At 39.6% G+C, this 15,435-nt stretch overlaps 2 protein-coding genes across 2 annotated transcripts; one reads left to right on the top strand and one right to left on the bottom strand.

Annotated features, from left to right (window-relative positions):
* The first annotated feature begins 6,558 nt into the window (after positions 1–6,558).
* Positions 6,559–11,261, top strand: LOC103373391 (calpain-1 catalytic subunit-like). The gene is made up of 21 exons (XM_008303264.1): positions 6,559–6,798; positions 6,930–7,017; positions 7,108–7,223; positions 7,319–7,452; positions 7,547–7,739; positions 7,818–7,892; positions 7,989–8,074; positions 8,170–8,241; positions 8,511–8,668; positions 8,813–8,970; positions 9,123–9,134; positions 9,259–9,461; positions 9,556–9,664; positions 9,767–9,847; positions 9,934–9,991; positions 10,092–10,147; positions 10,254–10,322; positions 10,428–10,506; positions 10,628–10,741; positions 10,869–10,921; positions 11,235–11,261. The coding sequence occupies exons 1-21, from the start codon at positions 6,559–6,561 to the stop codon at positions 11,259–11,261; spliced, it is 2,181 nt and encodes a 726-aa protein (XP_008301486.1).
* Positions 11,262–11,469: 208 nt separating this feature from the next.
* nsrp1 (nuclear speckle splicing regulatory protein 1) lies at positions 11,470–15,435 on the bottom strand. Its single transcript, XM_008303260.1, has 7 exons — positions 15,391–15,435; positions 14,466–14,556; positions 14,203–14,259; positions 13,953–14,081; positions 13,553–13,760; positions 13,108–13,210; positions 11,470–13,009 (listed from the first exon to the last, which is right to left on the bottom strand). Exons 1-7 carry the CDS (start codon positions 15,408–15,410, stop codon positions 12,196–12,198), a joined length of 1,422 nt encoding a protein of 473 aa, XP_008301482.1. The 5' UTR covers positions 15,411–15,435; the 3' UTR covers positions 11,470–12,195.

The raw sequence follows: 15,435 nt of genomic DNA, 5'->3' as shown, positions 1-15,435 counted from the left end.
CCAAGTTTTGGTAATTTAATCTTTAAATTGCAGCTTAATGTTGCTGTGTCATTTTGATCTGTTCTAAATATGTGAATGGCACTGAGTGCACACTGTAGTCTGATTGCAGCTCAAATACAGCAGCTACAGTTTCACTTTGAGACATGCTTTTGGCTGTTTTTTCCTTTCTTAGAAAAGCAAAGTCTGTGCTTTCATAGTATGAGGCTTTTGATAAAGCCATCTTAAACAAAGGTATCCATGCAAATAAGGTATTTCCAAAGAAGTTTAGGAGGAGGGATGGTGTCGATATCGGTATCGGCAGATACGCAAAGTTGAAGTATCGGTATCGGTATCGGAAATCAAAAAGAGGTATCGGTCCATCCCTAGTAGAAATACTGAGTGTTTTTCTTTGTCGTGCATCAGTATATGGAATTTTTTTTTCTTGGAACTGCTGCTTGACGAACAAACAAATCACATGCTGCTGTAACATGCACACATGAACTGCTCAGATGGATGAGTAGAAAGGCAGTGTTACAAACAAATGATAAGCAGTAAAGTCAGTTTGGGTGTGACTTCTGTCATGCACAAATGTATGGTGTAATCTGATCAGTTTAATTAAGGCTCATGTTTCAAAGTTAGCTGCTTGAATACATTTAATCAAGGCTGTTAATGTGTGCAGGAAACAACCTTTTAAAAAGCAACACAGACTAAATAACAAACTTTTGCAACCGGTGTGTGTTGCCATAAGTTAGATAAGCATCAGTTTTCATGGAGGGATCACAAATCATGAATTCAGATGGAAACATTTTGTCCATAACACAGACAGCAGAGGGTGAAGTAGGTTGTTGTTTGGCCCAGTCTAATGCTGTGGGATACTACAGCAGCTGCTCTCCAAGACTAAAGGATCCATTCTTTCAAAATACTTCTAAAATTACTGTTTTCTCAGGTTCTCAGGTGTGTCCAGTGAGCTCTATAAATGTTCTATATTTTTCTCGGCTTGTAGATGGCTTTTTTCTCAGCTCCTGTGCCCAGTTACATCGGAGCTGAATAGAGAACAATAGCATAGCAATACCTCTCTACAGTTTATTTATTATTAAAGTTTTCACAATAAAACGTCCATTTTATGAGGAGGTGGAACTGCACCCCTCCTCCTTTGCTTCGAGTCATAAAATGACTGACAGGCACCGAGGGCTGTGCTCTGAGCGAAGCTTTGAACCGCAGCAATGGAGGCTGAGCAAAAGCTATTGCAACCAGTTTTGATGCCTACAGGTCAGAACATAAGTAGGTTTACAGGTGCTTATCATTGCGAGAGAGTAAAAGCTTCACTTCAGCATTTTATCACGTATGACAGCAATGACAAGTGAGGTTTAAGCTGCAAGGGACAGATTGTGTGTGAGAAGAAAAAAACAACAACCTGAGTCTTTATTGGGAAACATAAAAACATAACGACATAAACTTAATGACCAAACTGTTCTTGTTACGTTTTTACTTTCTGCTGAACCATAAGTGCAAGGACATGCAAATTGAAATTTACAAAATAAACACGGGCGCATTTAGTTGTTGAAGACAGCGTTGTTGTATTTAAGCCTGTGCTTCATTTCCATCTTTACGGATTTTGCAATTTCCTTTAACTGTGCAAGGAGGCAACAATTATCCGCATTCCATGAAAACACATGCTGTTCCTGATCACATCATTTCCACATTCCTGCTTTCTGCCCTGAGAGGATCAGTGATGGAAGTATTTCTGGAGAAGTCCTGCATTCAAAGCCTGACCTAGAAATAAATGTACTCATTCTGCAAAAGGTGTTTACTATTATGACCATCACAGTGTTATCGTCCTGTGAGAGCCATCCATCACTAATAAGTCAACTTTTTTTAAAGAAAAAACGCCGTTTTCTGCTTTGTGATGATACGCCTTTAAACTAATCTGAGAGTTTTTTTTCCAAATAGTTTACACATTGTAGGAAGTAGGAGAATGCTTTCACCATATGCCATACAACATCAACTACGTGCCCAATCTCAGCTAAACACATTCCACATTCCTGCACACTGTAAATATTTCTAGTCTTTTTATTACTCTTATAATTACTTGAATTAGCCACACTTGCTCCATATTTGTCTTGTAACGCTTATTGTCTAAAAAGTTGCTAAAGCTGTCAGAGAAAGGCGGCAGGGAAAAAGTGAAATAGTTGTTACTGAAATGTCGTGGAGTGGAAGTATAAAGCTGCATAAAATGGAAAAACTCAAGTAAAGTACAAGTACCTCAAATTTGTGCAATACTTGAGTAAATGTACTGAATTACTGGAACAGCATCATTGACGTCAGTGACCTGGGACTTAATTATTAATTCCAGTATTTAATATGATATTTAGCATCTGAATTTTTTCTACTTCTTATCACTGCAAACGACATTGTAATTAGACTGATTAAGGTAGATTTCTGTTTGAAGCCTGCAATCAAAATCATGCAGAACAAGTTTTATAAACAATAAAATACTGGACTGACTGACTGACTGCATGCACTGTTGGGTAATTTGATTCATAGCATAACCGTTTTATTTTATGCCTTGTATATAAACATCCGCTTTTTGTAAAGCCACTAAAGCTGTCAAATAAATGCAATGCAGAAAACATGGAATCATAGGAGTAGGAGTATAAAGAGTTGTAAAAATAAAGTATTAAAGTTAACCACAAATACTTTAAGCTGTTTTAAGCTCAGTGTGTTCATGTTGTTTTGCAAGAACTTGTCCTATGGGCAATTGTTCTCGTTAATATGACGGAGACATAAGCCAATAATGTCTCTCAGCAGAGACTGTATGCAAATATGTTCTGACATGCCAGAAGAAAACAAATGACAAGACTTGTATTGTGCACCTGTGACATTAACCCTGAGAGGAAGAATTAAGAATATGAGTCCAGATTCTTGCCTTTCTAGTTTTTACCTGCCGGAACACCGCAAACATGATCATTATCACAAACACTTCACCGCAAGTATCATGCACACACTTGTTTTAGAGGCTGTGTTGGTTCTTCTTGCAGACATGAGCATTTTGAAGTAAAAAGTTTTTTTCTGTTGTGCTATTTTTTTTCTGCTGCAGTGTGCATGTGACTGGAAGAAGAGTTAATTAGTTCAAGTTATACAATAATAACAAACCTTTTTTTGTGATGTACTTTCTGTACTTATTATGTAATAGTTCCTTACCATTATTTGCATATTGTGCTGCAGAAGTGCTGACATGAAGATGGACTGTCTAGACACGTTTCTTTCCCAAGGGGGACTATAAATCTGAAAATCACAGGAAAAAAAAGACTATAGAACATATAGAGATTTATTGTACTGTCAGGACTTGCAGACAGAAAGTACATTGTTCTTGCATCAAGTATACGCCTATATAGTGCCAGTGGTACTTACATGTTCACTCCCTCTGCTCTGTGCCAAGGAGAACTGCTTCTGGTTGATCAGTGTGAGAACTGGGTTTTAATCCTGCAGAAACTGATCCAGCACAGAAAAAGATATAATCAATCCCTTATTTTAGTCAACTGTAATAATGCTGCTAATGCTCTGGTCAACACACTGATTATGTTTTCAAAAATTGCAATGGCCACTAAAAATGTGTGCAGGTGCAAAGGAGGAAAAAGTATTCAAAAACTTTGGTTGACGTGTCAACACAGTATTGTAAAAATACTCCCTTAAAAGTAAAAGTCCTGCATGAAAAATCCTACTTAATTGAAGTGTTAGCAGCAAAATGTTGGTAAAATATTAGCAAAAGTACTAGTTTGGTCCCTCTGACTGACATATCATTATATGCAGTGCTTAACAAATTTATTAGACCACCTATCTAATTTAGGGACAATCCAGTATCATGAAATACTTTAATGCGCAGTCAGCTCTCAGTGTTTTACCATTTTTAACAGGAATGAGAAATTTCAAACTAGGGATGCACGATATATCGGCGACCACATTGGTATCGGCCAATATTTGTGTTTTTCCCGATACATCAGTATCAAATTTAGCCGATGTGATGATGATTGTCCAACATTAGCGCCTTCGTCTCTACGTTTGATATTGCTTCTATTTCACAGATGTCTGTATTTAAATGGACCTGGACTTGAACATTAAATATGTTAAAATATGTTTAAATATGTTTTACTTTTGTTGCGTGATAAAGAAGACTATGTGATCTATTTTGGTATGGGCTTCGTTTCAATAGTTTTTCCGTTGTCACGGTGCTTACTTATACTCATTTTTTGATGTGAACAAAAATTTAATATCGACATAGGTGATATCGGTTATCGGCGATATCAGAAATCTCAATATCAGATATCAGTATCGGCCAGAAATTTGAATATTGTGCATCACTATTTTAAACCGAATTCACCTTTTTATACCCAAACTTGAGCCGGCTCACTCGACTTCTGTGAGTAGTCAGAAATTATTCCAGCATAACTTTAAACCACTAAAACTACATTTTCTGTTCAGGAATGCAAGTAAATAACTATAATTAATCTTAATCAAGAAATAATAATGTTTTTTCATTTGTTTTTATAAAACAGTAAATCTGAAAATTTACAGATTGTAATAATAATAATAATAATAATAATAAATTGCTATTATTATTACTGGCGACCTCTCCAGGGTGCCCCCTGCCTTTGCCCTAAGTCAGCTGGGATAGGCTCCTGTTAACTATGACAGAAACATAAAAAATGTGCATTTCAATGTCTTGTTATGTGATCTATTGTGTAAAATGTTCTTGTTTAAAGTAAAAATAAACCGATAAATGTAGTAGAGTAGAAATTATGATGTGTCCCACTGAAATGTTGAGGAGTGGGAGAAGTGAGACTGTAAGGGAGCATTTTTTTGTTGTTGTTTTCGTTGTTTATTGTCTTTCAGAGATATTTCACAGGGCTGTTTGTTTTTATGTTTTCTTTGCTTTGGGTGTTCCCGTTTTTGGGTTCAACCAGCAGACGTGTTTTATTTTATTCATCTGTTCAGCCCAGTCTTGTGCAGATGTCTTAATACACGTCTTTCATTCATTTCTCTTATCATGTCACATGTTTTTATTCTTGCTTCTAAACGCTCTGACTGACATGTAACTTGTCTTTCTTCTACATGTGCGTGACAGTTCTTGGGAACAAATCTTGCCAGGGGCAGTTTCAGTAATCCCACCAACACAGTGTGGAACAAACATGAATTCCCCACATGCTTAAAGTCAGTATTTAGAGAAATAACTGAGCTGAGCAGCAGCTTGTCCCAACTGTTTTACAAGATTCAGAACTCAGTGAGTGACATGGCAGGAACATGTGATGTACATTGCTTTGACTAGATTTTATCACAATTGTAGCTCACAAACACACACCAGCACTTCAAAAACTAAACTAAATCAGCTTAAATACTACAATAATATGACTGCAAATCTCACATTTTTACTGTTAATACCTGAAGGCTTTTTCTGTTTGAATTCAGCTCCCAAACATGAATTTGCTCTCTTTTCTTTTTTAAATCAATACGGAGAAAGAGGAGACAATTATTTTTCTTCCGTGTTATTACGACTTTGCTCTGAGCAAGTGAGCAAATAATTTATGGTAAATTATTTAGGGGTGTGTCCTAACCACAGGTTTGATTTGATTAGCTGTTATTTCTGTCTCTCTTCAGATGTCCTTATTATGTAATAAAGGCAACGAAAGCTTCAGGAAAATAATGTTTAAAAATTATTTGAGGGGCAATTTTAAAATAAAATGTTCACGAGACATGATACCGAAAGTCATCAGCAATTAAGATTAAGGATGATTGTGCAGAAAATAACCAGTTAGAGGTAACGCTAATCCTTTACAGTTCTTTTCAAATAAAAGATAGATTTAACATGTCAGTTTAGCAGCTGTTTAGTCATCAGCGACGTTTTTTTTGTTTGTTTTTTTTTGCCTTAAATGACCATGAAACATGTAAAAACACAAGTTTATGCAGTAAATATAGCAGCAGAAAAAAAAATATTGCCATTAACTCCCAAATCCATAATTATTTTCATATTTTTTTCCAGTGCCACAGTGTATGCAATATAACAAAACAAGTGCAAGTGCAAGTGCACAGTAAAAACAGAAAAATTATTGGAACGTGTGAGATTTTCACCTCTGGTCATTGTCTGAGAGTGAACAAGTGCTTTTGTTTGCCTTTGGGCAAAATAAAGACTCAGTGGAGCTTTAGGAGGTTTGACATGACAGCAGACTAAGAGGATGTCAGGTGTCATTTCTCTGTCATAAATTCAAGAGGAAAACCGGTTTTCTTGTCCACCATGGGCCCCTCAGCTCCCTCTCATTACAGGTTTGCTCCATCCCCGGGGGCAACTGGCAACATTCTTATGTAAGGCAGTGCGACTATAAGAGAGGGTCTCTCTGCTGCACAGATCAGACTTGGCAATTCCAAGTTTCCTCTCTTGCAAAGGAGCATCTGTTGGTTGTCGCCACCTCAAGGGTAATTATCTCCGTTCATCCCTGAAACGGCTTTTGCATCTCAAATTTGACTGAGAATTCTCAGTTCATCTTTCTTTATCCATCTTGTTTCTCAGGGTCTGTGCCAGTGGTCAACATGTCTGAATCTGGAACCTGCACCTCTATCATCAACCTGCGCTACCAGGATGGCAGTGAGGGAAGCTCTTCCAACCCTGCCAAGTTCAAAAACCAGGACTATGCGCAGCTGAAAGATAACTGCCTCCGCAGAAGACGACAGTTTGTGGACAACACCTTCCCACCTAACAATCGTTCTCTGGGTGACCTGCCTAGTTTGACCAGTTGGCAGGAGGATGACGTGGAGTGGCTTCGACCAGCAGTAAAATACTACTTTGTCATCCTTATGTCAACTTAATGTCAATAGATATTAATATATGTGCAGCATAGTCACACACATGCTTTTTACATGCTTGTCTGCAGTAGATTTATTTCCTTTATCATCTTGTCCAGGACATCCTTAAAGCGCAAAACATCAGTGATGAGCCCACTTTCTGCGTGAAAGGAGCTTCAAGGTTCGACTTTGGTCAAGGCAGCGTGGGTAAGAGTGATTTTTGGCTTGTAGCAAAAGACAACCAAAACTTAACAACTTACCTAGCTGAAAATGTGAACTATGCTCCTTATTTTCCAGGTAACTGCTGGTTTCTGGCTGCAATTTCCTCACTGACTTTCCAAAAGCGCCTGATGGCCCAAGTCGTGCCTATGGACCAGTCCTTCAGCAACTATGCAGGAATCTTTCACTTCAGGGTAAAGGGATTAAAAACATACAAGTGTGGTAAAATGTTACAGTACATCTGCATAAAAGCATTGTCATCAGTTCTTACTTGTTCTCTTTGTTTCAGTTCTGGAGGTTCGGCAAGTGGGTGGATGTTGTCATTGACGACTATCTGCCGACATACAACAAGCAGCTGCTGTCTGTGCACTGCAAAGGTGGAAACGAGTTCTGGGTTCCTCTGCTGGAGAAAGCCTACGCCAAGTACGTCACCATGTCACACACCCTCAGATCAAAGAGTTTAGAAGTTGTGAGAATCAAGACAACTTTTTATTTTTTTTTCATCTGTCTCCCTCAGAGTGTGCGGCACCTATGCTGACATGACTGCCGGGCTGCCATCAGAGGCCTGCAAGGATTTCTCTGGAGGTGTGAGCATGACTTACAAACTCAGAGAGGAACACACCTCAGGCCATGATGACCAGCTGTGGCTTCAGCTAGGCAGAGCCACCGGCTGCAAGTCCATGGTTTGCTGCGGGACTCCCCCAAAAGGAGTAAGAACGACATTCCTAAAGGTTTTTTTTTTTTTTTTTGAAATTCAGCTTTTAAATGACCTGTTCTGCCTGTTTCAGAATTCGAACGCCAACACCATTGGACACACTGGATTGGTGGATTCCCATGCCTACTCTGTCACAGGAGTCACTGAGGTAAAGTGCATCACAGGAATGTCATTGCAGCAAGATTTTTTCAGCGTTGACTTTGCAAAAGGTTTGATTTCTTTTTTTTTTCTCATTCCACTTAAGGTGAAGTACTACGGCTCCACGGTGAGGCTGGTGCGAGTCATGAACCCCTGGGGCAAGCAAGAGTGGCAAGGAGACTGGAGTGACAAGTATGTTTTGTTCTTACATCCAAAAAAAAGACTGACTTCCGGTCCGTTTCTCTGTGTTGGATTGTGTCACTAATTTATTTCAAACTTGTGCTCAGGTCAGATTTGTGGGACAGAGTGAGGCCAGAAGATCGCGAGAAGTGCGCCGAACGTGAGGATGGAGAGTTCTGGTAAATGAGTTCAACTAAAGTGTTTTTGTGTAAATCATCACTGCTTGCTAGGTGCACATTTGCAAATTGCTAGGTTTACTGGATCACCATCTCTCAAACAGCGAGGCAGTGCTAAACCAAGTGTGTGCATGTTGCTCCTTGTCGTAAAAGCATTGCTCCATAGCAGTACAGGTGGTCAAAAACCTCCCTTTAAACGGCAAGGCCTGATATTGAATTAACACAAGAAAACATTCTGTAATTTTTTTCTTCCCCCATCTGTTTCTTGCCAGGATGAAGTTGGAGGACTTCTGCTACTATTTCACTATGGCATCCATCAGCTGTGAGAATCCCAACTTCCTCGACGGTGACCTTGACGTCCAGTGGCAGTGCATGATTTATGATGGCAGCTGGGTGGCAGGGAGATCCGCAGGTGGCAACGTGAACAACTGTGAGCCCAGTTTCATTCTTTTACCTTCAAATTTTGCAACAAGGACAACGTTGTATCTTTGTTTATTGTATGTGCAATCACAGAAACCAGCACACTGTCTCTAAAAATGCCATCTGCATTGTTTATGTCTTTTTCCACCTGCAGCCACCTTTTCATCAAACCCTCAGTACCGAATCGAGGTGTCCATTATTGACAAGCAGGAGAAAGCAGACAAAAACATCTTGCTTTCTCTGATGCAGAAACCTCAGCAGGAGTATCGCAAAAAGATCAGATACTACCCAGTTGGACTCACCCTCTACAAGGCATGCATTCTGTATTTGTTGGACACAAAATGCACATTAGAAACACATTAATTAGATATTACTTTTGGAGCTGTGTTTCATTCAAATTATTTCTGAGATTTCTAACTGATTTGACAACTATATAATAACATTTTCTGTCTCTCATTTAACAGATTCCAGCAGGGGTAAGCACACACCACTACAAATACCACACTTTCACAAAATTCCACATTCACATTTTTTTAATAATGCACATTGATGCTCAGGAAACAATGTCATTATGTTAAACAAGTTTCACAATCCTTACAGACCCCAGCCGGACGTCTTAGATCCTCCTTCTTTAGAAGGAACAGGCCTATTAAGAGATCCCAGAGTTACAGCTCTGGAAGGGAGCTGATTGAGCTCCACAGTCTGGAGCCTGGAGAGTACGTGATCATCCCCTCCACCATGAAGGCCTACATGACTGCAGATTTTGTTCTCAGCGTCTACACCAAGTCTGATGCCAAGATCACGTAAATACTTACTTTAACATCTCACCAATGAAGAGTTTTATTCCAAGAATTGGGTGCATGTTTGGATATCTGATGCTTTCTGCTCTGCATCCAGTCCCCACGATGAAGATGATGATGAGCACGACCACGACCACGACCACGACCACGACCATGACCATGACCATGACGACAACAAAGAGGAAGATAATCGTATTCTTCCTGAGGTAAGAAATAATAGACTGTAGTGGATACTTCAACTTTGTCGACTTCAGAGCCTCGGCCACAGATGTTGGTGATGACCTGATTCACTTTGTCCTCCCCTCAAGATCCCTGACAAGCCCAAAGAGGAAGAAGAGAACACTGACGATGATCCCAGCCGTGCCATGTTCAGACGCTATGCTGATCAGGTGTGCTATTTTTTCTGTTTTGTCTTCAAACCTTTCTCTGTCTCTGTGTTGCTTTCTGTTAATCACAGTTTGCGCTCTCTTGTCAGTACGGTCAGCTGAGTGCCAGACAGCTCCGGAAGCTCCTGAATGACCGCTTCCCTCACGGTGAGTTGATTTATATCATGTGTGCCTTCCAAATCTTCATTTATTTGCTGACTCAAAGTGATAAAACCATCTTGTTTTTTTTTTCCTATGTGGACCACAGGGACTCGGTATGGCTTCAGTTTGGACGGCTGCAGGAGCATGATCGCCTCAGTGGATGTATGTATAAAATAATGAAATGTGTTCTTGATATCTTGCACATCACCAGAAATGACCATACCAATAGTTTGTCATGTTTTTGCTGAGTTGTCCTTAATGTGCACAGCTTGACCAACGCATGGGGATGTCCTTCACTGAGTTTTCAATTCTCTGGAAGAAGATCAACGAATTCAAGGTAATGCAGCAAATACAGGCATGATTGAGTTAGTGTTTCTAAACATAAAAAAATACACATTTAACCTGCTCTTAGTTTCTAAATGTAGCCTAATCTTTCTTGCAGAAAACCTTCAATCGCTATGATACAAATGGCAACGGATCCCTGACTGAAGCTGAGCTCCAGAGGGCCATTGAGGGCTCAGGTAACATGGTTCATCCTTGCATTTAAACTTAAATATAATAAAACATTTGCCTCAACTCAAGGGGAACTCGCTTCATATTCAGAATCATAACTCCAGCATTTTCTCCTTGTGTCCGTGCCAGGAATAACACTGGACATGGTCCTGATCAAGCTGCTGGTCTTCCGCTTCTCAGACTTGTCATCCACCTCCTTGGAGAACTTCATTTCTCTCATGTTCCGTCTGGAGAAGATGTCAAGTGAGTGACATGGAAACCACAGATCATATCGCTTAATAAAAAAAACAAAACACACACACACACTGCAGAAAAAAAGGCTCTTATTTGTTCATAATGTAAAACTAAATGTGGTGTGGTTTCCTTACAGACGCCTTCAAGGACAGATCATCTGATGGAGTGATCCGCCTGAGATGGGATGAGGCAAGTTTATTTCCATCTTTATTCTTTTTTTTTTTTTGTTTCAGGATATTCAACTCACAAAAATAACATGAATGAAATATTCACGCCATGTGCCTACATAAGAGCAGCAATAGTCCTATCATATAGATTTTCTATTTACCATTATGTGTAAGTCATTGTAGATATATGTGCTATATTTGTGGAGTCAAAAGTACATGATTTTTTTATCTGAAATTAATAACTTCTTACTTCAGACTGCTGTATTGTGGTCTGTTGTTATCACTAAAACAACAGACGCTAGTAATTCTAAAATCTGCCTTTTCTTTTGTTTCAGTGGAGCAACATCTCCATGTACAACTAAACCAAATGTGACAACAGGAGACACGCAAGAGAAGATTCCAGCAATCTAACAATGCTTTGACTGGAATTGATGTCTTCCTGCATAAACCTCATGAAGCAGAAGCACGTTTTTGTGATCAAGGAATCGCTATGTAATAAACGTCACCTGCTAAATAGCCTTCTGATATTGTCATTCTTGTTCACATTTTAACACAAAATCAAAAAATGAATAACTGTGGACCAGAAATGATTTTATTAATACTCGCCACTGACTACATCAGACAGATACAAAAAGTGAATAAACACAACATCACTGGTTCACAAGTCATTCCACACTCATCCGTCTTCCCAATTAAGCAATAAGATAAAATTACGTATTTACAGTCATTCCTGTGTGTGATGATATAAGAGGCTCCCTGGCAAAACTCTCATATTTACAGGCCAGCATTCTTATTTCAGAACATTAGATCAAAAATCCACAAAAAAAAGGAGCATGAGCACACTCTGCTGTTTCAATCAGCCCACTGTAGTGTACAGAGGAGCCAGTGGTTACAGGATCGGGTTGGTAATGCTCTATACTTGTATCTAAAACAAGTATTGTCAGCTTATTTCTCTGTGCTCTACTTTTGTCCAGAAATCAATAAGCCACACCGCTGCAGAAGAGGACATGTTCTTTCAGTACAATGAAGATGAACATTGTAGTTAATGATTTGTAAATCCAAAATGTCCTAGTGCTGTAAACTGGTGCACCAAGTGTGTAACATAATCCCCAACAAATGCTCTATGTTTCCTCCAGGAGAGCAGGTCGGAAAGTACGGAAAAAGAAACTTGTTACTCTGTCGTTTTAAGGGATTTTTCGTAAAACAAAATGTAAAATCATAATAATCTTATTGTCTAAATTGAGATAAAAGGTTGAGTGCAATGTTGAGTTGTTTTCATCACACGCTGCACAACTCTCAGTCCTCCTCTCTCTCGATGTAGCTCTTAGATGCCGAGCGTGCCATCTGCCTGGCCATGTACCTCTCTCTGGCCGAACTCACAGCCTGATCCGTGCTGCGCTTTGCGAACTTGCTCACCTTCTCCTCCGTTTCCTCTTTCTCCTCACCCTCCTTTTTCTGTTCATCCTCTTTATCCTTTGTGCGTTCGCCGACAGCTTCCTTCTTTTCTGGATCTTTCTCCTCCCTCTTCACTGGCTCCTTCCTTCGTTCCTTCTCTTCTTCCAGATGTCTGTCCTTCCGCTTGTCTTCATCTGGATACTTCCTCTTCTCTCTTTCCCCATTCTTATCCCGCTCTCTGTCTTTGGGGCTCCGCTCCCTCCTCCCGTGTCTATCTTCCCTCTCTGCATCTCCCCTGCTTCTACCTCTGTCATCTTCTCTGCCTCGGTCTCGATCTCTGTCTTTCCTTCTATCCCTGTCACTTCTTCTTTCTGAGTGTCTGTCATCTCTTTCTCTTCCCCTGTCTCTGTTTCTGTCTCTTTCCCGATCTCTGTCCCTTCCTCTGTCTCTTTCTTGGTCTCTGTGACTCTTCTTATGTCTGTCTCTCTCCTTCTCTCTTTCCTTTTCCTTGTCTTCTCCGCTTCCCGATGATGGCGACCTCTGTCTGTACTGGCGTTTTGAATGTCCATAGCCACCACCAGGCTTACTAAAGCCAGACTTCTGCTCATGTCCCTCCTCGCTGTCACTACATGAACTTGGGATATTGTCATGGGTTGTAGGTGAGGGAGCAGGTGAAATCCTTTCTGTGTCTTTTGAAACCACTGAGGTTTGAGTTCTGTGGAAGAAGGACCAGAGATACGATTAAAGACTAGCTTTGAAAAATATGTGTCCTTGTTGTGATGATAAATGTGAAAGTAATGAGTTAAAACTTACTTGTTTGCTGAGCAATCTGGTATTGCTTCCTCTCCTACAGTCTGATTCAGCAGGTGCCGGTAGAAGCCGCTCAAGTCTTTCTGTTTCTTCACGTCCAGAGCAGCTACGCAAACAAAAATAATTCAAACATTAATTTATATTGTCCACATTTTCCACAACATTTCTTCGAGTCATGCTTAGAGAGCACTAATAAAGAAGATACATATTGGCAGTATAAAATATACTAAAGGATCTCAAGGAGTCAAGTTATGTTCCTTAAAAATATCTGAAAGACCATTACAGTATTTTGAGACTGTCAGCACACATTGTTTTTACAATATCCAGAATGCTTTGACACTACAGAAAGATGCTTTAGCCATATCTGACATTCATATGTCATTAGATATATAACTTAGAACGCAATCTTATGTGGAGCCTAAAAACTGTTGAAAAGTATCACTCTAACCTTCTATCTCTGCTTGTCTCTTCTCTCTCTCCTCTTCCTCCTTCTGCTCCTGTAGTTTTTGTCTATAGGCGGAGGTAACGTAAGCTTCTTTGTCAGCAAACTGCTCTCCCTCTGCCTCTCTCTCCTTCTGAATCTTCCTCTCTTCTCTTCGTTCTTGTTCTTTCTTTCGGTCCTCGACTGCCTTCATTAACTGGTGGATATATTTGGGCTGTAACAAAGAAACACAGACAAAAAAAAGAAATTAAGTTATTGTTCACATCATAGTTTAGGCTCATATTTTGCTTGTACACCAAAAGAGTGTCAGAAGGTCAACTTAACCACAGTACAGACTCTTTTTAACATTACAGCTGTGTTAGTTTCCAAATGCAGCCGTACAAGTATTCAATATAAATGAGAATACCCTTTTGTCAGCTCCTCCCAGGACTTTTTTGTTGCTTTCAAGTCTCTGTTTTTGGATGTCATCGTACACGGCATCATAGTCATATACAGTGCTGTCCTGTTCCAGGGCCTTCTGCATTTCCAAACGTGTCTTTGGACAGACAGAGAGCCAAAGAAAGATTAAAGATCAGAGAAATGCAAATCACAGAGTAAAATTGTTATAATATTAAATAGAATTAAAACACATGAAATATTTTGATTATTTCTCTTACTTGCTTCATCATCTTCTTTTTGATAGCCTCTCTCTGAAGACTTTCCCCAACTGAGGTCTGAGAAACAAAACAGACCAAAACATATTCCACACATATGAAGAGAAGTCTACTCAAGAGTCAGATGATAACTGGTATTTAAGGAGTTATTTTTTTTTTAATTTACAGAAATCTGTTCAGTTAACGTAACAGTGAAAATACTTGAATCAAATGCAATGGCTGCTGATGGATAATGAACAAAATCTATTGCCCTGTTTATAACCCACCTCATCATCAGAGTCATCCCCGAACACTGACGGTTTCTGCAAGGCTGCAGTCTTTGATGCTCCTTTCTTCTGTGGCAAGATCAGCCCGTACCTGAAGACAATCAGGACACAAGATTTCTTAAACTCTGTCCTGTGTTTCACATGAAAACCTTCAACAAGTATAATTCACCAAGAAAAGTGGCATTGCAAGTTAAAGGCGTTGGATCTGACACCCAAACCAAATCAGCCAAATGAATCAACAGCATATGTTTCCAGCAATCATAACCTTCACAAGCTTTTTATATAATTGTATTTAGAGTTTATCTTACAAATTGACAACCCAGTTAGTACCAGAGCACTACACATTCCAAATGCTATATGGCAGCAATTTGCACAAATCTAACTCTACCTTGCCTTCTATTTTCTAGTGGCATGACATGCGACATTTATACGATGGTTTTACCAGACCGTACAGTATATAGCTGACTTTCTAGACTTCAGTTTACTTGGCATAGTGCAATATGTAATGCACCAAAAACAGAAACGAGCTTAAAACCATTAAGAAATTAACCATAACAGCTGCATTTTTCAATGATCAATGATTGCTACAAAAGTTTGTTACGTCTCCCTGTGAACATGCAGTTGGTAAATTGTGGAGGAATTTTAGACATATGTGGCAAGTGCGAAAAAAGTGAAGTTTTCAAGGATTATGCAAACAAAACCGACCAAAGCGAGGATTGCATATCGTTAGCTAGCTAGCTAGCTGCCGTACAGGCTGAAATGGGGGCACCTCTGTTTTTACGAATAAACCTCTGTTTCAATACTGAGGCTGCTACGATGAATTAAGTCATTAATATGACTCAAACTCCAACCCCACTCAAGAGGCACAGGTGCCTCTCCTTGTTAATCACACTGTCATATACACGTTAGCATGTTGGCAACTTACTGTTTTGTAGGGACCGCCATCTTGCTCTGCTGACTGTGGACGAGA

This window comes from Stegastes partitus, unplaced genomic scaffold (assembly GCF_000690725.1).
Source record: "Stegastes partitus isolate 25-593 unplaced genomic scaffold, Stegastes_partitus-1.0.2 Scaffold1967, whole genome shotgun sequence".
Taxonomy (NCBI): domain Eukaryota; kingdom Metazoa; phylum Chordata; class Actinopteri; family Pomacentridae; genus Stegastes; species Stegastes partitus.
Note: the sequence above shows the minus strand (reverse complement) of the source record. Positions and strands in the feature narration are given on the sequence as shown.